Here is a 27,000-nt window from a genome sequence, read left to right on the forward strand (position 1 = left end):
AGTATAAACGATGAAACATTGTTGGAGCAATTTTCACATACGCGAGTATTTGACTTGTTTGCTTCCTGTTGCTGTCGAGCGACTACGATGATGATAGTAAGCTCTGTGACCGACGGATCGCTCGCCTTTACGAAACCTTACAGTTTGTGGAAGACCTGGCAGAAATTCCAGCAGCGCACCGCATTGCTGGATAGAGGAAACCGGTTGATTGCTGCCCAGAAAGTGTGGGCACCTTTCTAATGATGCGTCCCCAAAACGAAAGTCCTCGCATGCATGAAGATGCTAGAAAATGTCTGACGCGTTGCAACAGTCAGCCTTGTTGCATTGTTGCAGCTCGATGATTTATGAGCATGTCATGAATTGACGAGCAGGTGGCGCCATGCTTGGGGGTCTGGCAGCGGAGGATTTATAGAAAGAGAGGCGAGGCGTGCAGGTGTGTTCAGGGGTTTTAAATGCTAGTATGTTATTCACTCTCTGGTTGGGGGTGTCACTGATGTTATATTAATTTTTTTTTTTCTAATATTTTCGCGATCGACCGGTAGGGTCCCAAAGATCGACGGGTTGGTGACCCCTGCTTTGAGTGGTGTTATCGCCATTTTAGGGATCGAACAGAGTTTGCGGCTCTAGGTGGGTTTTATTTGGCGGAAATGGGCACAAATGGCCCTTTGTATACTTAAAGTTGCCAACCTCTGCCCTATAGTGGCCACTAATATCAACATTTGCTGCAATGATATTAATAGATTGAGTCTTTGCTGTTGATCATTTAATAACCTTATTTAGCGCTGACGCTGGCTTGCAGTTTAAGAAAACCTACTACAGATGTTTGCATAGACGACATGCAATGCCGTACATACTTCACTTCCGTTCGCATAAATCCATCCATCCATCCATCCATCCATCTTCTTCCGCTTATCCGAGGTCGGGTCGCGGGGGCAGCAGCCTAAGCAGGGAAGCCCAGACTTCCCTCTCCCCAGCCACTTCGTCCAGCTCTTCCTGTGGGACTCCGAGGCTTTCCCAGGCCAGCCGGGAGACATAGTCTTCCCAACGTGTCCTGGGTCTTCCCCGCGGCCTCCTACCGGTCGGACGTGCCCTAAACACCACCCTAGGGAGGCGTTCGGGTGGCATCCTGACCAGATGTCCAAACCACCTCATCTGGCTCCTCTCGATGTGGAGGAGCAGCGGCTTTACTTTGAGCTCCCCCCGGATGGCAGAGCTTCTCACCCTATCTCTAAGGGAGAGCCCCGCCACCCGGCGTAGGAAACTCATTTCGGCCGCTTGCACCCGTGATCTTGTCCTTTCAGTCATAACCCAAAGCTCATGACCATAGGTGAGGATGGGAACGTAGATCGACCGGTAAATTGAGAGCTTTGCCTTCCGGCTCAGCTCCTTCTTCACCACAACGGATCGGTACAGCGTCCGCATTACTGAAGACGCCGCACCGATCCGCCTGTCGATCTCACGATCCACTCTTCCCTCACTCGTAAACAAGACTCCAAGGTACTTGAACTCCTCCACTTGGGGCAAGAACTCCTCCCCAACCCGGAGATGGCACTCCACCCTTTTCCGGGCGAGAACCATGGACTCGGACTTGGAGGTGCTGATTCTCATCCCAGTCGCTTCACACTCGGCTGCGAACCGATCCAGTGAGAGCTGAAGATCCTGGCCAGATGAAGCCATCAGGACCACATCATCTGCAAAAAGCAGAGACCTAATCCTGCAGCCACCAAACCAAATCCCCTCAACGCCTTGACTGCGCCTAGAAATTCTGTCCATAAAAGTTATGAACAGAATCGGTGACAAAGGGCAGCCTTGGCGGAGTCCAACCCTCACTGGAAACGTGTCCGACTTACTGCCGGCAATGCGGACCAAGCTCTGGCACTGATCATACAGGGAGCGGACTGCCACAATCAGACAGTCCGATACCCCATACTCTCTGAGCACTCCCCACAGGACTTCCCGAGGGACACGGTCAAATGCCTTCTCCAAGTCCACAAAACACATGTAGACTGGTTGGGCAAACTCCCATGCACCCTCAAGGACCCTGCCGAGAGTATAGAGCTGGTCCACAGATCCACGACCAGGACGAAAACCACACTGTTCCTCCTGAATCCGAGGTTCGACTATCCGGCGTAGCCTCCTCTCCAGTACACCTGAATAGACCTTACCGGGAAGGCTGAGGAGTGTGATCCCACGATAGTTAGAACACACCCTCCGGTCCCCCTTCTTAAAGAGAGGAACCACCACCCCGGTCTGCCAATCCAGAGGTACCGCCCCCAATGTCCACGCGATGCTGCATAAATGTTTTATTTAAAATTTAAATGGCTGCCAACAGTTTGTTGTTTGCCTTGAGTGGTCGCCATAAACGGGTTTGACTGTACCACCGAACAACATGTCCTTGTTGTGTCCTCCCAGAGCTGCCGTCCTACCTCGGCCTCTTCTCAGAGGTACGCCTGTACAACTTCCGCAAGCTGGTGCTGTGCTACGGCACCACCAAGGGCAGCTCAGTCACCATCCAGTGGAACTCCAACAGCCACAGGTTCCACCTGGCCCTCGGCACCGTGGGGCCCAACTCGGGCTGCTCCAACTGCCACAACATCATCCTCCACCAGCTGCAGGAGATGTTCAACAAGAACCCCAATGTCATTCAACTGCTGCAGGTAAACCAGGACAAATGCTTGATGACTAACGCGTTTCAGATGCTAATAGAGTCCTTTGTGTCCTCCAGGTGCTTTACGACACACAGGCTCCTCTCAACGCCATCAACAAGTTACCAACCGTGCCCATGCTGGGCCTGACCCAGCGCACCAACACTGCCTACCAGTGCTTCTCCATCCTGCCCCAGTCGCCCACGCACATCCGCCTGGCCTTCCGCAACATGTACTGCATCGACATCTACTGCCACAGTCAAGGTGTGGTGGCTATCAGGGACGGAGCGTACAGTCTCTTCGACAACACCAAGATCGTGGAGGGCTTCTACCCGGCTCCTGGACTCAAGGTAGACCAGACTACAATTGCTGTCTTGTTGCCAAATTCCTCAGGTTTGGTCACTGTCATTTGTTTGTTTGTTTTTTAAATACATTTTAAATGGCAGTAATTACTAAAGAAAACATGTTTTTCCACAATAAAATCCCAATATTATCCCACTTGTAGCTGTAGGAAACATCACATTTTTTTCGGATTACCGTATTTTTCGGACTATAAGTCGCTCCGGAGTATAAGTTGCACCGGCCAAAAATGCATAATAAAGAAGGAAAAAAACATCTATAAGTCGCACTGGAGTATAAGTCGCATTTTTGGGGGAAATGTATTTGATAAAAGCCAACACCAAGAATAGACATTTGAAAGGCAATTTAAAATTAAAGCTGCAAGCAGCGTTGTTCGGGCCCGCGTATTTGGCAGGTGCTAGTCCTAAGTGTCCCAATACTTTTGTCTACTTTTAGTCTGAAGTGTCCCAAGACTTTTGTCTAGTGTACCTACCTTGTCTGCATTGTGTGGGCACGTTGGTGCTTCCTGCTTTTGAGCAGCCATCTTAAAAAAACAGCACCGCAGGAGCATCATTGCAGCGGGTCTTTGAAGGGTCATAAAATCAAAACCGGAGCAGGTATCACAACTCTTTCACCAACTTTTAATCAGAAGGGTTCAATCTCTCTCCTGTGTTAGTTTGAAGCCGAAACAACAAACGCGCTCAGAGGAGATAATGTTTGAAGAAAGGTGACGGGTTTTTACAAAAATGTTGTGTTGAAGGGGGAATAGCAAACTTCCTGTTGATTTTTGCTGGGGGTTGTCAATTTATGAAATGTAGGTCTAAGTGAGACCTACATAGAGGTTTTTGTTTCATCCCTCTCCGACCTTCTCAGTGGGAGTTACAGGCAGTTTTGTCAGATTTTTCATCCGAGGAGCAGTTTTTTGTGCGTTTTATTAAAAAATTGCTGTAGAGCACAATTTTTAGATTTGGGGTTAGGTTTTTTCATTAGATCACAGTTTTAGCCAGTCCTGATGTGTGTTTTCAGTTTGGTGAGTTTTGAAGCATGTTAAAGAGGTCAAATTACAGCTCAAAGAGGCAAAAGTGACTGTTTTTAGTACTTTTTTGTCTTGAAGGGGGAATTGCCAACTTCCTGTTGATTTTAGCCCAAAGACATACAATTATGAGAACTAGGTCTAAGTCAGACCTACATAGAGGTTTTTGTTTCATGTCTCTCCGACCTTCCTAGTGGGAGTTACAGGCAGTCTGTTTTTTTTTTTCCTAGGGGGTGCTAGAGCGCATTTTAGATTTTTGCGGTTCGTTTTTTTTATTAAAAGACCATTTTCGCAGGTCCTGATGAGTGGGTCAAATATGGTGAGTTTTGAAGCATGTTAAGTGGGTCAAATTAGTGCTCAAAGAGGCGGCGGAAGAATAAAGAAAGAATAAAGAATAATAATAAAACCTTAGAAATTCAATAGGTCCTTATGTCCCATTGCATAAGGACTCCCTGTGGGAGTCCTTTTGCAATGGGCCGTGCGGGCCCTAATAAATAAAGAATAGTGAACAACAGGCTGAATAAGTGTACGTTATATGAGGCATAAATAACCAACTGAGAACATGCCTGGTAAGTTAACGTAACATATGATGGTAAGAGTCATTGAAGTGTAAAAGGACGTCAACCCCTTTCAAACACTTTCTTGACTTTGATAACAAGCGACAACGCATGAGGTGATGTTGGACTTGTTCAACGTGACTTCCTGTGTTTGTTCTACCGCAAAAAGAAGAAAAAGCCACACAAACTCGGAGTTGATTCACGATCAGGTCAGTGACTTTGTGCGACTTTAGGGGCGTTCCACGCAAGAGTAATTGAGTCCTAACTGCGTCTTATCGAGTGTTTTTTTGTGTAATATTTGGGTAACCTAATTTAAGGTTAATGAGAGACAAAATATTAGGGCTGCAGCTAACGATTATTTTTCTATCGATTAATCTATAGATTATTTTTCCGATTAATCGGTTAATCTATAGATTATTTTTTTGATTAATCTATAGATTATTTTTCCTTTTACCGATTATTTTTTTTATTTAAAATGAAGAGGAAAAAATAAATGTAGGCCAGTTTTTTCAAAAGGCATGGCTTTTATTTACAAAAAAAAAGTATGGCCACTCAGTCAACATTGACAACAACATGACAAAATATTCTGTAACAATGTAAACATTTAAAACTTTTAACATTTAACAAAATTAAAAGTAGCTTATTTGCTTTTTAATGTGCAAATATAAAAGTAAACATCCAGTGCAAATCTTAATATTCTGGAATAGTATAAGCATTTAAAAAGTAAAAGTATTGCTTATTTTGCTTTAAAATGTGCAAAAATAAAGATAAAAAGTGCAAAACGGAAATATTCTGTAACAAGTGTAAACATTTCAACAAAAGTAAAAGTATTGCTTATTTGCTAAAATGTGCAAAAATAAAGCTAAACATCCAATACAAAAAAATGTACAGTGTAAACATTTCAACAAAAGTAAAAGTATTGCTTATTTTGCTTAATAACACAACAATGATAGTATGATTAAAGTGAAAGTTAATTGTTGGTTTGTACATAGTATATGTAACTGTTAATGTTGTAAAAGGTATTTGCACAACTAATTAACGTTAGCGTTTGTGACGCGTCTTGTGCCGTGGGGTTCTTTCAGGACCGACAGACTGAACGCCAGACGGCTTTGCCAGGTTTACAATCTTTTAATTTTACACAAAGTCTTTTCTCTTCCAACTCTTTTCTCTTTCTTTCCTCGCTTTTCAGCTCCTCTTCCTCGCTCGCTCGTCGTCCCCTGTCTCTTGCGGCGTCGCTCCCGGCGCGCCCCGCCTCGCCACTCGCTCGCCGCCGCCGCCTCTCCACAGCGTTAAAGAGGAGCGCGTCTTTGTAAACACTGAACAGGCACGCCAAACGCGCCTCTCAGAGCAAACGGTGCTTTAGTTTATGAATTTACAACGCAGATACAAATGACACATTCATGTTTTTGTGTAATAATGACAACGTATACGCACGCGGACGATTGACTTGTTGATGGTGATGGCAAGAACGCTGTCGGGGGTTTTCTTTTCAAATGTTCGTTCATAGCCGTTGTGCTGCTATGATAGGCCATTTCCGCTCGACACAGTGTGCATACAACAACATTACTAGGCCGTTTATTGAAATACTCCGACACTTTTGACGACTTTTGGCGTGCTTTTTTCCCCTCGCTCGCATCGTCTGCTTTGCGCTCCGCCATGACAGTAGTGTGACGTAAATATGCGACGCGCCGACGCACAAAAACGGCGTCGACGTATTTACGTAACCGATGACGTCGACTACGTCGACGCGTCGTTTCAGCCTTACAAAATATTAAAAATAGTTGTTCTATACCAGTGTTTTTCAACCACTGTGCTGTGAGATACAGTCTGCTGTCCCGTAAAAGATTTTGCAAACCAGTAATTATAATCTGCAAATAATGTGTTGTTGTTGAGTGTCGGTGCTGTCTAGAGCTCGGCAGAGTAACGGTGTAATACTCTTCCATATCAGTAGGTGGCAGCAGGTAGCTAATTGCTTTGTAGATGTCGGGAACATGGTTTGTCCTGATCACAATATGCAGGTAAAAAAGGTATCTAACGCTTAAATCAAAAATAAACAAAAGGCGTTAAGAAAAGGCATTGAAGCTTAGGGAAAACTATGCAGAACGAAACTAAAACTGAACTTGCCGCAAAGTAAACAAAAACAGAATGCTGGACGACAGCAAAGACTTACCGCGTGTGGAGCAGACGGCGTCCACAAAGTACATCCATACATGACATGACCATCAACAATGTCCCCGCAAAGGATAGCGTCCACACAACTTGATTGCCAAAACAAAGCAGGCGCGGGGAATAGCGTTCAAGGAAGACATGAAACTGCTACAGGAAAATACCAACACAACAGGAAAAGCCACCGAAATAGGAGCGCGAGACAAGAATTAAAACACGACACACAGGAAAACGTCAAAAACCTCAAAATAAGTCACAACGTGATGTGAGAGGTCGTGACAGTACCGTATTTTTCGGAGTATAAGTCGCACCGGATGAAAATGCACAATAAAGAAGGAAAAAAACATATATAAGTCGCACTGGAGTATAAGTCGCCTTTTTTGGGGAAATGTATTTGATAAAAGCCAACAGCAAGCAAGAATAGACATTTGAAAGGCAATTTAAAATAAATAAAGAATAGTGAACAACAGGCTGAATAAGTGTACGTTATATGAGGCATAAATAACCAACTGGTATGTTAATGTAACATATTATGGTAAGAGTCATTCAAATAACTATAACATATAGAACATGCTATACGTTTACCAAACAATCTGTCACTCCTAATCGCTAAATCCCATGAAATCTTATACGTCTAGTCTCTTACGTCAATGAGATAAATAATATTATAATGTGTTAATCATTTCACACATAAGTCGCTCCTGAGTATAAGTCGCACCCCCAAACTATGAAAAAAACTGCCACTTATAGTCCGAAAAATACGGTATAATGATTGATGATAAAATGAACTGGAAATCTCGTATAAAAAATATACAACATAAAGTGTCAAAAACACGTCAAAAATGAATAAAATAAATCATGTTCTAGACCAAAAATCACTCCATATTCTTTACTGCTCGCTGGTGTTACCATATCTCAGTTATTGTGCAGAAATATGGGGATATAACTACAAAAGTACACTTTATCCATTAACCGTGTTACAAAAAAGATCCTTTAGAACAGTGATAACAGAAAGAAATAAAAATTTTAGTGAAATTAAAAATGTTTTATTTTATTTTATTTTATTTTTTATTAAATCAACATAAAAAACACAAGATACACTTACAATTAGTGCACCAACCCGAAAAACCTCCCTCCCCCATTTACACTCATTCACACAAAAGGGTTGTTTCTTTCTGTTATTAATATTTCTGGTTCCTACATTATATATCAATATATATCAATACAGTCTGCAGGGTAAGCACACATGATTGTATTTTTTATGGCAAAAAAAAAAAAAAAAAAAAATACCATACCATATTGTTAACTATAATTATTCTCTACAATATGGCTTTTGAGTTCATATTTTCAGGTGTCGGTAACGGATTAATTAGTATTTGCATTATTTCTTACGGGAGAAATTGCGTTGGTTTTCCTCTGATTTAGTTTTCGGGAGATATTTTGGAACTCAAACATAGGTACTACTGTATTTAAAAGAAACTGGACTATGCAATTTCGGGAGACATTGGGTGTGAATGCTGAAATGCGCCAGCCAAACTGAAACGCTGGTGTTAGCATACTACACTGCAAAAAGTCAGTGTTCAAAAACAAGAAAAAAAAATTTGCGGTATTTTATTTGAACTAAGCAAAATTATCTGCCAATAGAACAAGAAAATTCGGCTTGTCAAGACTTTCCAAAACAAGTACAATTAACTAACCTCAATGAACCCAAAAATACCTTAAAATAAGTATATTATCACTAATAACAAGTGCACTTTTGTTGGTAGAAAAAAAGAGAGACCTTTTTGCTCAATATGTTGACAAATATTCTTAAATGAAGTAAATGCTAGTGCCATTATCTTGACATAATGATATGCGCTCGGCAGCATGATTTTTTTTTTTCATGCTTGAAGTAAGAAATTATTACTTTAAAAAAGTAATTTTATACTTGTGAGTGTTGATGACACAGCTTTGCAACACTTGATATTCTAGTTTCAAGCATGTTTTACTCAATATAGGTCATCAAATCTCAGCAACAAGCTGTAATATCTTACTGAGATCATTTAGGACCAAAACCCGTAAAACACTCGAACATAAAATCTGCTTAGTGAGAAGAATTATCTTATCAGACAGAAAATAAGCAAATATCACCCTTATTTGAGATATTTAATCTTACTTAGATTTCAGTTTTTGCAGTGTAACAGTTGGCACATATGCTTACAGGTAGCACATACTTGCCAACCTTGAGACCTCCGATTTCGGGAGGTTGGGGGTGGGGGGAGAGGGGCGTGGTCGGGGGTGGGGCGGGGGCGTGGTTGGGGGCGTGGTTAAGATATATATATATATATATATATATATATATATATATATATATATATATATATATATATATATATATAAGAAATACTTGACTTTCAGTGAATTCTAGCTATATATATATATATATATACACATATACATTTTATTATATATATATATATATATATATATATATATATATATATATATATATATACATATATATATATAAATAAATAAAATAAATACTTGAATTTCAGTGTTCATTTATTTACACATATACACACATAACACTCCTCTACTCATTGTTGAGTTAAGGGTTGAATTGTCCATCCTTGTTCTATTCTCTGTCACTATTTCAGAACACACACATTATGCAAATATACATTATAAAATCAATTAGAAAACGGGAGCTCTAATTTGGGAGTCTGAATTAGGATCAGAAGTTCCTATATAAACATTGCGCACTCACGTCGCCTTTTTGTATTGATTACTGCAGCTGTGCACTGGATTCATTCACAAATACAAACTACATCTCACAAACACTTTAGAGTTAGGCTCCACCATCAGAATGTGTACTTAAACTTATAAAGATCACATGGATATTATTCAGTGAGTTGATTCACCAAAACTAACCTGTTATACAGCAGGAAAAAGCACACAGGACGTTTCAATTGTACACAGACTGGTCGCGCTCATCAGAATGACAAGACACTTCCGGTCTGCAGGTGATAGCATTCAATTGGGAAGAAACACCCTACTGCCCCCTACTGACCAATGTGAATACTGATAAATGTGTAATGACAGCTCCAAAAACGAATTCAAACCACAAAATAAAGTAAATAAATCAACACAAAAATGTGACACATTATGGGTGGGTCACATATGCATGTACAACAGGCTGTCAACACGTCACTCAGGTCCTTATAGAGCTGGAGGGGGCGTGGCCTCCAGCTCCGCCTGAATTTCGGGAGATTTTCGGGAGAAAATTTGTCCCGGGAGGTTTTCGGGAGAGGCGCTGAATTTCGGGAGTATGAGGTAGCACGATGTTAATAGTTAGCACATATGCTAACAGCATGTGTCAAGTACCAAGTTATATGACTCTTGAGGTGTACGCCCGCAAAATTACCAAAAGAAGTTAGCATGCTCATGTTAAAAAAGTGAATATACAAATTCACTGTTTCAGTCAAACAACTAACAGATTTGTCCATCAACATTTTAATACATTTATTTTTAATATTAGGCCTTGAAGTGTCATATCGATAAAGTACTGTCAAAATATCTGTATTTTGTGCCACGCCGAGTCTAAACTCAAAGAAGTTGTATTCCGTGAGTTCCTTTTACAATTTACCACGCTAATGTTTTAGTGTAAAACTAAAAGAGAAACTTTTACTGTTTTTAAATCCACCAGAAAAAAAATCAAGTACCGTATTTTCCGCACCATAAGCCGCCCTGGGTTATAAGCCGCGCCTTCAATGAACGGCATATTTCAAAACTTTGTCCACCTATAAGCCGCCCCGTGTTATAAGCCGCATCTAACTGCGCTAAAGGAATGTCAAAAAAACAGTCAGATAGGTCAGTCAAACTTTAATAATATATTAAAAACCAGCGTGATGTGGGCGCGCATGGAGTCGTATATCAACATGGACGGAGCTGCGTGAAAAAAGCCACCCGGCCTCTTCGCGTAAACTTACCTTAACCACTTGCTCATCTTTTCTTCATCCATCCATCCCTTCGAGTTAGCTTTTATGATGACGCCGGCTGGAAAGGTCTCTTTTGGCAAGGTCTTCCTTTTGAATATCACCATGGGTGGAAGTTTCTGGCCATTAGCATGGCAAGCTAGAACCACAGTGAAGGATGACTTCTCATTCCCTGTGGTGCGAATATTCACCGTACGTGCTCCCGTTGTATCCACAGTGCGGTTCACAGGAATATCAAAAGTCAGTGGAACCTCGTCCATGTTGATAATGTTCTCTGGCCGGATCTTTTTTTCAGCTATCTTGTTTTTACAATATGCAGGGAAAGTAGCCAGCTTTTCTTGAAAGTCTTTTAGGCAGTTGCTGTGAAATAGTAGTCCGTGTGCGGATGGAGAGATTGCGTCTTTTCATGAACCGGAAACCTGTCGCTTAGTAGGAGCCATTTTGTGGTCTTTACAGATGTAAACACACAAAGGAAATGAAACGTAATATCCGCGCGCTTCTTCTTCTTCTTCTACGCGGGCGGGTGGTTGCTTACAGTAGAAGAAGAAGCACTTCCTGTTCTACGGGGGCGGGTGCTTACCTTGGCGGTTGCTTGCGTAGAAGAAGAAGCACTTCCTCTTCTACGGGGAAAAAAGATGGCGGCTGTTTACCATAGTTGCGAGACCGAAACTTTATGAAAATTAATCTTAATATTAATCCATATATAAAGCGCACCGGGTTATAAGCCGCACTGTCAGCTTTTGAGTAAATTTGTGGTTTTTAGGTGCGGCTAATAGTGCGGAAAATACGGTAACTTAAGTCTCATTGTTATTGCGTGAATGTCACCAGGTCATGACATTTCCTTTTTTTTTTGAGCGGAGTTTAACACAAAGTCACGCTTTTTTTTTTTCACTTGCCCGCCACAATTTGAAGCCGAGCCTTCTTTTTCTCCTTCGAGGTCTGGTGCGCTGCCTCGTCAATATGACCCTCCCCCTACCCCAGGGGTCGGCAACCTTTACCAGTCAAAGAGCCATTTTGACCAGTTTCACAAATTATAGACAACAATGGGAGCCGCAAAATTTTTTGGACATTCTAAATGATATAACACTGCATAAAAATGTTTTTCTTTGCTATGTGCTATGCTTAAACCAGGGGTCTCAGACACGCTGCCCACACCTTTATAGGGAATTTGAAAGCTGGTGCGGCACGCGGGTTTTAATAGAATGGCACTTGACAGCGTCATGCGTGCCGTGATGGTACAGCATATAGCACCCACTACAATCAGCGTGCCTGATCAGTCACACGTTGTACGGGGCTTCCGCTTGCTCACGTAGGTGACAGCGAGGCATACTTGGTCAACAACCACACAGGTTACACTGACGGTGACGGTATAAAAAAAAACTTTAACCCGCTTACTAATAATGCGCCACACTGTGAACCCACACCAAACAAGAATGACAAACACATTTCGGGAGAACATCTGCACCGTAACACAACATAAACACAACAGGACAAATACCCAGAATCCCATGCAGCCCTAACTCTTCCAGGCTACATGATACACCCCCGCTACCAAACCCCGCCCACCTCAACCGACGCACAGAGGGGGGGTGTTGATGTGTGAGGGAGCAGGGTTGGGGTGGGGGCGAGGTTTGGTGGTAGCGGGGGTGTATAAAGTTAAAGTTAAAGTACCAATGATTGTCACACACACACTAGGTGTGGCGAGATTATTCTCTGCATTTGACCCATCACCCTTGATCACCCCCTGGGAGGTGAGGGGAGCAGTGGGCAGCAGCGGTGGCCGCGCCCGGGAATCATTTTGGTGATTTAACCCCCAATTCCAACCCTTGATGCTGAGTGCCAAGCAGGGAGGTAATGGGTCCCATTTTTTTATAGTCTTTGGTATGACTCGGCCGGGGTTTGAACTCACAACCTACCGATCTCAGGGCGGACACTCTAACCACTAGGCAACTGAGTAGCCCGTAAAAATCAGGGCTGCATGGGATTCTGGGTGTTTGTTCTGTTGTGTTTATGTTGTGTTAAGGTGCAGATGTTCTCCCGAAATGTGTTTGTCATTCTTGTTTGGTTTTGGTTCAAAGTGTGGCGCATTATTAGTAAGAGTGTTAAAGTTGTTTTATATGGTCACCGTCAGTGTAACCTGTGTGGCTGTTGACTAAGTATGCCTTACTGTCACGTACGTGTGCAAGCAGAAGATGTATATTGTAAAACAAGTGTTGGGTTGGCACGCTACTAATACAGATTGTAGAGGTCACCAAATGTTGTACCATCATGGCACGCCCTTATTATAGCTGTAAGGGTGAAAATCGGTGAATATTAATCCCGGGAGTTTTCTGCGAGAGGCACTGAAATCCGGAAGTCTCACGGGATAATTGGGGGGGTTCAGCAAGTAAGCTGCTGAGCCGCATCAGAGTGATCAAAGAGCCGCATGCGGCTCCAGAGCCGCGGGTTGCCGACCCCTGCCCTACCCCATCAGCATCATTGAGACCATGTCAATTCAGTGGAGGGCATTTCAACATTGAAAAATGATCATCTATACCAGTGGTCCCCAACCACCGGGCCGTGGCCCGGTACCGATCCGTGGATCGATTGGTACCGGGCCGCACAAGAAAAAAATAAAATAAAATAAAAAAATAAAAATTATTTTTTTATTAAATCATTCTGTTATTAATATTTCTGGTTCCTACATTATATATATCAATATATATCAATACAGTCTGCAGGGATTCAGTCCGTAAGCACACATGATTGTATTTTTTTATGACAAAAAAATTATAATTTTCGAGCGTTGACCGGTCGGCAGTTACAAAAAGGTTGGGGACCACTGATCTATACAACATTGATTCAACAACACTCGTTGAAATGGTACCTGTGGTGAAACATTGTATCAACATTGATTTTTCAACATCAACCCAAAATGACCAATTTAACCAAAATGTAACATTGAATCAATGTATTTTGCTGACTTGGACAGGGTTGTAGGTTTTATAAGATCAAACAACAACAATTACACTATGTATATTAGGGGTGTAACGGTACACAAAAATTTCGGTTCGATACGTACCTCGGTTTAGAGGTCACGGTTCGGTTCATTTTCGGTACAGTAAGAAAACAACAAAATATAGATTTTTGGGTTATTTATTTACCAAATTTGCTAAATCTTCCACCAAAAATATTGTTCTTAGTGGAATATTTGATGTGAAGTAATGGGAACCTTGGATAGGTCAATAATTCATAATAACATTGATTTTGATTCAGTATTATGTTGTGAGCAATGACAGTTTGAAAGAAAAAGAAAAAACAGCTTTGTTTTATTAGTCAACATTGCAACTTTTTCTAAATTACATTTAACCTTTAAGTTTGTTTTTTTATTTCACTTTTGTTATGTTTTTGTTTATTTGAATAGTATTTTTAGAATGTGCCGTGGGCCTTTAAAACATTAGCTGTGGGCCGCAAATGGCCTGCGGGGCACACTTTTGACACCCCTGCTATCCATCCATCCATCCATTTTCTACCGCTTATTCCCTTTTGGGGTCGCGGGGGGCGCTTGAGCCTATCTCAGCTACAATCGGGCGGAAGGCGGGGTACACCCTGGACAAGTCGCCACCTCATCGCAGGGCCAACACAGATAGACAGACAACATTCACACTCACATTCACACACTAGGGCCAATTTTAGTGTTGCCAATCAACTTATCCCCAGGTGCATGTTTTTGGAGGTGGGAGGAAGCCGGAGTACCCGGAGGGAACCCACGCAGTCACGGGGAGAACATGCAAACTCCACACAGAAAGATCCCGAGCCCGGGATTGAACCCAAGACTACTCAGGACCTTTGTATTGTGAGGCAGATGCACTAACCTCTCTTCCACCGTGCTGCCCACCCCCCTGCTATAGATAATAACACATTTAATTTTTTTATTATCTATAGCAGCGGTTATATATATATATATATATATATATATATATATATATATATATATATATATATTTTTTTTATTTATTTTTTTTTTTATTTTTTTTTTTTATTATTATTATTATTATTTATTCATTTATTTTTTTAATTACCCCTGCTATAGATAATAAAAAATTAAATGTGATAAATCTATGGATAAAAAGCAGAGCCTGGCGACGCATGCGCGTTTATCATAACTCTCTCTCTCTCTCTGTCTCTGCCCCTCCCTCACCAATGCTGTTGCGCGCACAATTTGTTTTGTTTTTAACCCCTTCTTAACCCTGAACGTACATTGAAAATACACGCAACCTTAACTCAAAATGCCGGACATTTGAGGCATTTAAGGAACTCCGCCCTGACAGCTCCGCAAAAGAGGACATGTCCGGTGAAAAGAGGACTGTATATGTATATCTCTCTTGCTGTTTATGTCAAATTCAGTAGCACTTTTGTGCAAGACAAAATGTGACAATGTTACCAGCATACTCCTTTTTAGTGGTTCTCTTCTATTGAGCACCTTTCTTCCCCCGCCCCCTCTTCTAGACCTTCCTGAACATGTTTGTGGACAGCAACCAGGACGCCCGCAGGCGCTCGGTCAACGAAGACGACAACCCGCCGTCGCCGGTGGGCGTGGACGTGATGGACACGCTCATCAACCAGCTGCAGGCCCAGCCGCAGAGCTTGAGACCCGCCGGCGGAGGCGTCTACCCGCCCCTCACCTCGCCGCCGCCGAATTACCACGCCAATATCACGCCCTCGCCGTCCATGATGCCCACGCAATCGCCAGGTATTCATTAATATTTCGCTGTAAGCGAGCGGATGATCTCATCTGCTGTTTTGATTCCATGCAAGCTTCGTAGGCCGGCCGTGTAGCGTCGCCGCAATGCTGACCTCCTTGAGGGAAATTGTGCCCATTTCACTTAGGAAAAGCAACCATGCGTCTTATTTTTGATTTGTTTTGTCCCACCCCTTTTTTATGTTGCGCTATTTCAGCCCACCAGTCCTGCTGCCCAGCTTTAGCATGTGCACATGTGCAGCGTGAGAGTGTGTGTGTGTGTGTGTGTGTGTGTGTGTGTGTTCCTGCTCAGTCTTGACAAGATGTGGTGTGTGTATGTGCAGGGAACATCCATGCCTCTGGCTCCCCTAGCGGAGCGCTGAGGGCACCCTCTCCTTTCGGCCCTACCCCGTCTCCATCTTCTCTGGGCATAGCCATGGGTCAGACCAGCTTTGCCAGCCCCCACGGTAAGACGGGCGCGGTTCTGGTCCGCTTGGCAAGGGCTCGACAAAGCTTAACTTCCCTATCCGGGCTCTCGCTTCGGTTGCGCATAAATGTGGCGTTCGGGTTTACATTAGTGTATTTCTTTCGTGTTCTTTTATTTTTTTGTGTGTCTGAAGGCTTGACCCTCTCCCCCCTGACCAGGTGCTCTGGACCCCAGCTCTCCCTATGCCATGGTGTCTCCCAGCCACAGGGGCCCGTGGCCGGGCTCTCCCCAGGTCTCAGGTCCTTCTCCTGGGGCGAGGATCCACGGCATGTCCCCTGGTAACCCTTCGTTGCACTCGCCAATTCCTGACCCTCACTCTCCTCGTGCTGGACCGAGTAAGTGCTTTTCTCACAAAAACAAACGTCATATGTCATCCCATGTCAAAAGACAATCACTTCTATGTTCAATCAACCTCGACGTCTCTTACAGTCACTGTTTTTGTGGTTCACAAAAGCAAATTAATGAATCTACCGTATTTTTCGGACTATAAGGCGCACTTAAAATCCTTTTTTTGTTGTTGTCAAAAGTCGACTGTGCGCCTTATAACGGAATAATTCTGGTTTTGCCTACCGACTTCGAAGCAATTTTATTTGGTACATGGTGTAATGGTAAGTGTGACCAGTAGATGGCAGTCAAATTTAAAAGCTACGTGTAGACTGCAATATGATGGCAGTCACACATAAGAGATACGTGCAGACTGCAGTATGACTCAAGTAAACAACACCAACATTTTATATGTTCCATTGAAAATATAGAACGTTACACACGGCGCTCAAAAATCTATCAAAATGTGTTAGTACGACTTTGGTAAGCTATGAAGCCGCACCGCTTGATGGATTGTACTGTGCTTCAACATAGGAGTATTATTATGGTGTGTGTATAAGGCAGGGGTCGGCAACCTTTACCAGTCAAAGAGCCATTTTGACCAGTTTCACAAATTATAGAAAACAATGGGAGCCGCAAAAAAAATTTTAAATTTTAAATGAAATAACACTGCATAAAGATTTGTTTTTTTTTGCTTTGTGCTATGTATAACCAGGGGTCTCAGACATGCTGCCCACAACTTTATGTGGAATTTGAAAGCTGGTGCGGCACGCAGGTTTTAAATGAATGGCGCTTGCCAGCGTCATGCGTGCCGAGATGGTACAGCATATAGCACCCACTACAACCAGCGTGCCTGATCAGCCACACGTTGTGTGGGCTTCCGCTTGCTCACGTAAGTGACAGCAAGGCATACTTGGTCAACAACCACACAGGTTACACTGACGGTGGCGGTATAAAAAAAAAATTTAACACTCTTACTAATAATGCGCCACACTGTGAACCCACACCAAACAAGAATGACAAACACATTTCGGGAGAACATCTGCACCGTAACACAACATAAACACAACAGAACACATACCCAGAATCCCATGCAGCCCTAACTCTTCCGGGATACATTATACACCCCCGCTACCAAATCCCGCCCACCTCAACCGACGCACAGAGAGGGGGGGGTTGGGGTGGGGGCGGGGTTTGGTGGTAGCAGGGGTGTATAATGTAGCCCGGAAGAGTCAGGGCTGCATGGGATTCTGGGTATTTGTCCTGTTGTGTTTATGTTGTGTTACGGTGCAGATGTTCTCCCGAAATGTGTTTGTCATTCTTGTTTGGTGTGGGTTCAAAGTGTGGCGCATTATTAGTAAGAGTGTTAAAGTTGTTTTATATGGTCACCGTCAGTGTAACCTGTGTGGCTGTTGACCAAGTATGCCTTGCTGTCACTTACGTGTGCAAGTAGAAGATGCATACTGTATAACAAGTGGTTGGGCTGGCACACTATTAATACAGATTGTAGAGGGCATCAAATGATGTACCATCATGGCACGCCCTTATTATAGATGTAAGGGTGAAAATCGGTGAATATTAATCCCGGGAGTTCTCTGCGAGAGTCACTGAATTCCGGAAGTCTCACGGAAAAATCGGGGGGTTCGGCAAGTAAGCTGCTGAGCCGCATCAGAGTGATCAAAGAGCCGCATGCGGCTCCGGAGCCGCGGGTTGCCGACCCCTGTCCTAGGCCTACTAGGCGACTGTATTTCAATGTTGGCCATTATTGTTGTACTTGGAAAGCCAAGTGTTCTCTTAGGTCGGGGGTCGGCAACCCGGCTCTTTAGCGCTGCCCTAGTGGCTCTCTGAAGCTTTTTCAAAAATGTATGAAAAATGGAAAAAGATGAGGGGGGAAACAATATGTTTTGTTTTAGTATGTTTTCTGTAGGAGGACAAACATGACACAAACCTCCCTAATTGTTATAAATCACACTGTATTAAACATGCTTCACTGATTCGAGTATTTGGCGAGCGCCGTTTTGTCCTACTAATTTTGGCGGTCCTTGAACTCACCTTAGTTTGCTTACATATATAACTTTCTCCGACTTCCTAGGACGTGTTTTTTCCTTTTTCTGTCTCATTTTGTCCACCAAACTTTTAACTTTGTGCATGAATGCACAAAGGTGAGTTTTGTCGGTGTTATTGACATGTGTAGAGTGCTAATCAGACATATTTGGTCACTGCATGACTGCAAGCTAATCGATGCTAACATGCTATTTAGGCTAGCGATATATACATATTGCATCATTATGCCTCATTTGTACCGTATTTTCCGCACCATAAGCCGCCCTGGGTTATAAGCCGCGCCTTCAATGAACGGCATATTTCAAAACTTTGTCCACCTATAAGCCGCCCCGTGTTATAAGCCGCATCTAACTGCGCTAAAGGGAATGTCAAAAAAACAGTCAGATAGGTCAGTCAAACTTTAATAATATATTAAAAACCAGCGTGATGTGGGCGTGCATGGAGTCGTATATCAACATGGACGGAGCTGCGTGAAAAAAGCCACCCGGCCTCTTCGCGTAAACTTCCCTTAACCACTCGCTCATCTTTTCTTCATCCATCCATCCCTTCGAGTTAGCTTTTATGATGACGCTGGCTGGAAAGGTCTCTTTTGGCAAGGTCTTCCTTTTGAATATCACCATGGGTGGGAGTTTCTGGCCATTAGCATGGCAAGCTAGAACCACAGTGAAGGATGACTTCTCATTCCCTGTGGTGCGAATATTCACCGTACGTGCTCCCGTTGTATCCACAGTGCGGTTCACAGGAATATCAAAAGTCAGTGGAACCTCGTCCATGTTGATAATGTTCTCTGGCCGGATCTTTTTTACAGCTATCTTGTTTTTACAATATGCACGGAAAGTAGCCAGCTTTTCTTGAAAGTCTTTAGGCAGTTGCTGTGAAATAGTAGTCCGTGTGCGGATGGAGAGATTGCGTCTTTTCATGAACCGGAAACCTGTCGCTTAGTAGGAGCCATTTTGTGGTCTTTACAGATGTACCGTAAACACACAAAGGAAATGAAACGTAATATCCGCTTCTTCTTCTTCTACGGGGGCGGGTGGTTGCTTACAGTAGAAGAAGAAGCGCTTCCTCTTCTATGGGGGCGGGTGCTTACCTTGGCGGTTGCTTGCGTAGAAGAAGAAGCGCTTCCTGTTCTACCGGGAAAAAAGATGGCGGCTGTTTACCGTAGTTGCGAGACCTAAACTTTATGAAAATGAATCTTAATATTAATCCATATATAAAGCGCACCGGGTTATAAGCCGCACTGTCAGCTTTTGAGTAAATTTGTGGTTTTTAGGTGCGGCTAATAGTGCGGAAAATACGGTAGCTATATTTGAGGTCATTTAGTTTCCTTTAAGTCCTCTTAATTCAATGTATATCTCATGACACTATCTGTATGTAATATGGCTTTTAATTTTTTGCGGCTCCAGACAAATGTGTTTTTGTATTTTTGGTCCAATATGGCTCTTTCAACATTTTGGGTTGCCGACCCCTGTCTTAGGTGGTACGTTGTGAATGCATTTTGAGAACCACTGGGATAGACTATTTATACCACAATGGGGAAATGATGTGGTTGCAGTGCAGGTACAATTACAGATATGGCGCCACCTGTTGCTTTGACAGCCTGCAGATATCTTCGAGATGCCTTTTTAAGCTTTTGGTTTGTACTGAGGTTCTTATGATGATCCATTTCTGTTCTTCTATTCCGGCTCCCAAGTCATGCCCACCAGTATGCCTCCACCCCGCAAGCTACCTCAGCGCCCCTGGGCTGCCTCCATCCCCACTATCCTCACCCACAATGCCCTGCACGTGCTCCTGCTGCCCTCGCCCACCCCCTGTCTGGTGCCAGGCCTGGCGGGAAGCTACCTCTGCTCGCCGCTGGAGCGCTTCTTGGGTTCGGTCATCATGAGGCGGCACCTGCAGAGGATCATTCAGCAGGAAGCCAACGTAAGAAGAGAAGAAGGAAAAGCAAGATCTGCACTATTTTGTTGTGCGCTCCTGCTCACGTCTCTCCTTCCGTGCAGCTTTCCATCGTGAACTCCAACGAGCCCGGGGTTATCATGTTCAAAACGGACGTGCTCAAGTGTCGCGTGGCTCTCAACCCAAAGAACTACCAGACTCTGCAGCTCAAAGTCACGCCGGAGAACGCGGGCCCGTGGTCACAGGACGAGCTTCAGGTGCTGGAGAAGTTCTTTGAGACGCGGGTAAGTACCTCACAAAGTTCATTGAAAGAGTTTCACATGACAGCTCACTCAACATATATAAAGAAGTGGGTTTTTTTTTATTGGTCTTTTTTTTCTTGTTCTCTTTTCTAGGTTGCAGGCCCTCCCTTTAAATACAACACATTGAATGCCTTCACAAAGCTGCTGGGAGCACCCACGCACATCCTCAGAGACTGTGTGCGCATCATGAAGCTGGAACTGGTTAGTTGTTGTTAATGCATATTTACTATACATTTTTGAGTTCAGCAGTATTAATTATTGCCACAATTGCAGACATAAAGCCCAGAACCTCGTGGTCAAGACTTTTTACAGTTAAAAGTAATGCAAATAGAAATAATCAAATCTGGGGTCAAACTTTAAGTTTATTTTCATTTAAAAATAAAATATTCAAATAAATTACATAAAATATTTTTTAAGTAAAAAAAAATAAATAATAATATATATATATATATATATATATATATATATATATATATATTTCTTTTTTTTTTTTTTTTTTTTTTTTTAATTTAGTTTTTTGTTTATACATATAAATAAATAAATAAACCTTGTGGTTAAGACTTTTCACAGTTAAAAGTAATGCAAATACAAATAATCAATTCCGGGGTCAAACTTTAAGTTTATTTTCATTTAAAAATAAAATATTCAAATAAATTACATAAAATATTTTTTAAGTAAAAAAAAAAAAATATATATATATATATATATTTTTTTTAATTTAGTTTTTTGTTTATACGTATAAATAAATAAAAGGATACTTTTATTTATTTATTTATTTATATGTATAAACAAAAAACTAAATAAAAAAAAAAAAAATATATATATATATATATATTTTTTTTTTTACTTAAAAAATATTTTATTTAATCTATTTGAATATTTTATTTTTAAATGAAAATAAACTTAAAGTAGACATTCATAACTAAAATTCACATATATAAGTTGACCACAGTTAATATTAAGTTGCAAAAAAATGTGCTTCATTTATGTCATTTCCCATGTGTCTTAAATTAGGAATAAGTTAACACCATAAATATAACTAGATACGTCATGCTAGGGTTAGGCCATATGGCTGAAAACTGTATCACGATATAAGTGTTTGATATCGGTTGATATCGATAATTATTGATATTTTTTTGTGACCTATTAAAAAAAGGACCAGGAGAAAAATATATTAAATGTAAACATTTTTATTTCAAATGTAACCTTCCTCTGATTATAATACCCTCAGTTATCAAGGCAGAAAGTAAATGAAATGTCAATACAAGCATGGAAAACAATCAGTCAATGTAAACAAATTCAAGAAATAGACGGCGCACTAAAAGAATATCCAAAGAGGGTAACCTTAAACGATGGGTTAGTGAGGCTGACACGGGGCTTAGGCTAAATAATTATTCGTTTATGGAGTTATCCGGCTTAATGTAGAAGGGCCTAAATGTCCCACCAGAGACAATAACACACTAGATCAGGGGTGCTCACACTTTTTCTGCAGGCGAGCTACTTTTCAATTGATCAAGTCGTGGGGATCTACCTCATTCATACATATGTATAATTTATATTTACTTATTTATGAAATATATGTTTTTGTTAACAAGTTAAAGGTGTTTAATGATAATGCAAGCATGTTTAACACATATAGTTAATATTGTTAATACATTAAAGGTGTTTAATGATAATACAAGTATGTTTAATACATATAGTTAATATTGTTAACAAGTTAAAGGTGTTTAAAGATAATGCAAGCATGTTTAACACAAATAGTTAATATTGTTAACAACTTAAAGGTGGTTAAAGATAAAACAAGCATGTTTAACACATATAGTTAATATTGTTAACAACTTAAAGGTGATTAAAGATAATACAAGCATGTTTAACACATATAGTTAATATTGTTAACAACTTAAAGGTGGTTAAAGATAATACAAGCATGTTTAACACATATAGATTCCTTTCTTTCATGAAGACAAGAATATAAGTTGGTGTATTACCTGATTCTGATGACTTGCATTGATTGGAATCAGACAGTGGTGCTGATAACGTCCGCATTTTCGAATGGAGGAGAAAAAAAGTCCTCCTTTCTGCCCAATACCACATGAAAGTGGTTGGTTTTTGGCATCTTATTTGTCCAGCTTCCGTACTCCTTTGTATACACTTTACAGGAAATACATTGTCGGCAAACTCCGTAGCTTGCTAGCTTGTGCACGCCAGCTTTCTGAGACTCTTATTTTGGTAGCGCAGGCAGGATGAAGCAGAGCTTTTATTGTGCAACTGTGCAGTCGGTCTTTGGAGTTTTGACGACAGGTACGGCGCCAGAGTCTGTTGAAATAAAGTGTTTCTCGCCTTCCAGTCGGTAATTTTAATGAGCTGGCAGCAGCCAGCGTCATCTCAGAAGACCCTCGGGTGCCGTGAATGTCAATCAAGTGACGAAAGTGACGTCATAGTGAAGATTTATGATCGCTCATTTGTAGGACTATTTTTTAAATGCCTGGCTGGTGATCGACTGACACACCCTCCGAGATCGACCGGTAGATCGCGATCGACGTAATGAGCACCCCTGCACTAGATCACTGCTACACGGCTCTTAAAGGGGCATACCACTCTGGGGCATACCGGCTCTTAGCTGCTCTGATCACAATTTGATCCATCTCATCCCAACTTACAAACACAAATTTAAATCTGCAAAGCCTGCATTCGGAACAGTAAAGAGATGGACAAATGAGGCGAAGGAAGAGTTACAGGACTGCTTTGACTGTACAGACTGGAGTGTGTTTGAGGGACTTGTACGAGTTCTCGTACACTGTGACATCTTACATTAGTTTCTGTGAGGAAGTATGTGTGCCAACAAAGACTTTCCGCATCTTCAACAACAACAAAGCATGGTTCACAGCAAAACTGAGCCAGCTGCGTCAGGCAAAGGAGGAGGCATACAGAGCGGGAGACAGGTCTCTGTTCAAAACACTCAGGAACACTTTGAATATGGAAATCAGAGCTGCAAAAAAAAAAAATATCTGAGAAGCTGGAAGTCCAGTTTTCAGCCAACAACTCGTCTTCATTGTGGAAAAGTCTTCAAGAAATTACCACCTACAAAAGGCCATCACCCAATCTTGATGCTAATTATGGCCTTGCTGAGGAGCTGAATAGCTTCTATTGTCGTTTTGATAAAGGGCCATCTACACCCCTCCCCCACTCCAGTCCAACTGCAATCACCTCTACTCACATTTCTACCCCTCCCCCGCCCGACACACAATCCACTCTAATCATACATGAGGGAAATGTTCGCCGCCTCTTTCAGAGACAGAACATCCGAACGGCACCAGGACCTGACAAGAGTTACACCTTCCTGTCTCAGGACCTGTGCTGTCCAACTAGCACCTGTCTTCACAAAGATATTCAACAGATCACTGGAGCAGTGCGAAGTCCCCTCTTGCTTCAAAAACTCCACCATCATTCCAGTCCCTAAGAAATCTTCCACCACTGAACTTAACGACTACAGACCTGTGGCCTTGACTTCAGTCGTCATGAAGTCCTTTGAACGGTTAGTGCTGTCTCATCTTAAAGGGGAACATAATCACAATTTCAGAAGGGTTAAAACCATTAAAAATCAGTTCCCAGTGGCTTATTATATTTTTCGACGTTTTTTTCAAAATTTTACCCATCACGCAATATCCCTAAAAAAAGCTTCAAAGTGCCTGATTTTAACCATCGTTATAAACACCCGTCCATTTTCCTGTGACGTCACATAGTGAAGCCAACACAAACAAACATGGCGGAAAGAACAGCAAGCTATAGCGACATTAGCTCGGATTCAGACTCGGATTTCAGCGGCTTAAGCGATTCAACAGATTACGCATGTATTGAAACGGATGGTTGAAGTGTGGAGGCAGGTAGCGAAAACGAAATTGAAGAAGAAACCGAAGCTATTGAGCCATATCGGTTTGAACCGTATGCAAGCGAAACCGACGAAAACGGCACGACAGCCAGCGACACGGGAGAAAGCGAGGACGAATTCGGAGATCGCCTTCTAACCAACGATTGGTACCGTATTTTCCGCACCATAAACCGCCCCGTGTTATAAGCTGCGCCTTCAATGAACGGCATATTTCAAAACTTTGTCCACCTATAAGCCGCCCCGTGTTGTAAGCCGCATCTAACTGCGCTACAGGGAATGTCAAAAAAACAGTCAGATAGGTCAGTTAAACTTTAATAATATATTAAAAACCAGCGTTCTAACAACTCTGTTCACTCCCAAAATGTACGGTAATGTGCAAATGTGCAATCACAAACATAGTAAAATTCAAAATAGTGCAGAGCAATAGCAATAACTTAATGTTGCTCGAACGTTAATGTCACAACACACAAAATAAACATAACACTCACTTTCTGAAGTTATTCTTCATTCATAAATCCCTCGAATTCTTCTTCTACGGTGTCCGAATTAAAAAGTTGGGCGAATACGGGATCCAAAATGGCCGGCTCCGTCTCGTCGAAGTCATCAGAGTCAGTGTCGCTGTTGTTTTTCCAGCAGTTCCGTGAATCCTGCCTTCCGGAAAGCTCGGACCACAGTTGAGACCGAAATATCCGCCCAGGCATTTACGATCCACTGGCAGATGTTGGCGTATGTCGTCCGGCGCTGTCTCCCTGTCTTAGTGAATGTGTGTTCGCCTTCGGTCATCCATTGTTCCCACGCCGTTCGCAGTCATGCTTTAAATGCCTTGTTGACACCAATATCGAGCGGTTGGAGTTCTTTGGTTAATCCACCCGGAATGACGGCGAGTGTTGTATTTGTGTGCTTCACTTGTTTTTTGACACCATCTGTGATGTGGGCGCGCATGGAGTCGTATATCAACATGGACGGAGCTGTGTGAAAAAAGCCACCCGGCCTCTTCGCGTAAACTTCCCTTAACCACTCGCTCATCTTTTCTTCATCCATCCATCCCTTCGTGTTAGCTTTTATGATGACGCCGGCTGGAAAGTTCTCTTTTGGCAAGGTCTTCCTTTTGAATATCACCATGGGTGGAAGTTTCTGGCCATTAGAATGGCAAGCTAGAACCACAGTGTGTCGCTTAGTAGGAGCCATTTTGTGGTCTTTACAGATGTAAACACACAAAGGAAATGAAACGTAATACCCGCGCGCTTCTTCTTCTATGGGGGCGGGTGCTTACCTTGGCGGTTGCTTACCGTAGAAGAAGAAGCACTTCCTCTTCTACGGGGAAAAAAGATGGCGGCTGTTTACCGTAGTTGCGAGACCTAAACTTTATGAAAATGAATCTTAATATTAATCCATATATAAAGCGCACCGGGTTATAAGCCGCACTGTCAGCTTTTGAGAAAATTTGTGGTTTTTAGGTGCGGCTAATAGTGCGGAAAATACGGTATGTGTTTGTTTGGCATTAAAGGAAACTAACAACTATGAACTAGGTTTACAGCATATGAAATACATTTGGCAACAACATGCACTTTGAGAGTGCAGACAGCCCAATTTTCATCAATTAATATATTCTGTAGACATACCCTCATCCGCGCTCTTTTCCTGAAAGCTGATCTGTCCAGTTTTGGAGTTGATGTCAGCAGGCCAAGGAAGCTAGGGTCGATAGCTCGCTCGTCTGCGGGAACAAACCGCCGCCATTGCTTGCCGTGCTACCGAGGTCCTTTGTCCCTGAATAGCTCACACACTCCGGCAGATTCAATGGGGGTCTGGCGGCAGATTTCTTTGACTTTATCGTTGGAAATGCATCTGCTTTGAGTGTCGCAGGATATCCACACATTCTTGCCATCTCTGTCGTAGCATAGCTTTCGTCGGTAAAGTGTGCGGAACAAACGTCCGATTTCTTGCCACTTTGGCATCTTTGGGCCACTGGTGCAACTTGAATCCGTCCCTGTTCGTGTTGTTACACCCTCCGACAACACACCGACGAGGCATGATGTCTCCAAGGTACGGAAAACAGTCGAAAAAACGGAAAATAACGAGCTGTTTTGACCCGGTGTTTGAGAAAATGGCGGATTGCTTCCTGATCGCTCCGAGAGCGAATATTAGAAAGGCGTTTAATTCGCCAAAATTCACCCATTTAGAGTTCGGAAATCGGTTAAAAAAATATATGGTCTTTTTTCTGCAACTTCAAGGTATATATTGACGCTTACATAGGTCTGGTGATAATGTTCCTCTTTAAAGACTGTGGACTTCAGGAAACACCCCTCAGTGCTGCCTCCCCTCACAATATCCAACAGCCCAGTGTCAATGGTGAACTCTTTCAAGTTCTTGGGAACCATCATCTCCCAGGGTTTGAAGTGGGAGACAAACACCAGCACCATCCACAAAATGGCTCGGCAGAGGATGTACTTCCTACGGCAACTTAGCAAATATGGCTTACCACAAGAGCTGTTAGTCATATTCTACACTGCTTCAGTTGAATCCATTTTCTGCTCATCCATTACTGTCTGGTTCGGGGCAACCACAACAAAGGATAGATGCAGACTACAGCGCACAATCAGA

The 27,000-nt window shown here is 42.4% G+C and overlaps 1 protein-coding gene across 2 annotated transcripts in view; it reads left to right on the top strand.

Moving 5' to 3' along the window:
- Positions 1–27,000, top strand: part of med14 (mediator complex subunit 14) — an 88,220-nt gene that overhangs the window by 49,446 nt on the left and 11,774 nt on the right. Inside the window, exons 19-26 of one of the 2 annotated variants that reach the window (XM_061970774.2) lie at positions 2,413–2,657; positions 2,726–2,995; positions 15,206–15,449; positions 15,782–15,904; positions 16,083–16,259; positions 20,006–20,235; positions 20,313–20,492; positions 20,604–20,711. In XM_061970774.2, coding sequence (XP_061826758.1) covers positions 2,413–2,657; positions 2,726–2,995; positions 15,206–15,449; positions 15,782–15,904; positions 16,083–16,259; positions 20,006–20,235; positions 20,313–20,492; positions 20,604–20,711 — 1,577 coding nt within the window. The remainder of the gene's footprint in view (positions 1–2,412; positions 2,658–2,725; positions 2,996–15,205; positions 15,450–15,781; positions 15,905–16,082; positions 16,260–20,005; positions 20,236–20,312; positions 20,493–20,603; positions 20,712–27,000) is intronic. The other variant, XM_061970775.2, reaches the window with a different exon arrangement.

Source organism: Nerophis lumbriciformis, linkage group LG13, assembly GCF_033978685.3.
Source record: "Nerophis lumbriciformis linkage group LG13, RoL_Nlum_v2.1, whole genome shotgun sequence".
Classification (NCBI taxonomy): domain Eukaryota; kingdom Metazoa; phylum Chordata; class Actinopteri; order Syngnathiformes; family Syngnathidae; genus Nerophis; species Nerophis lumbriciformis.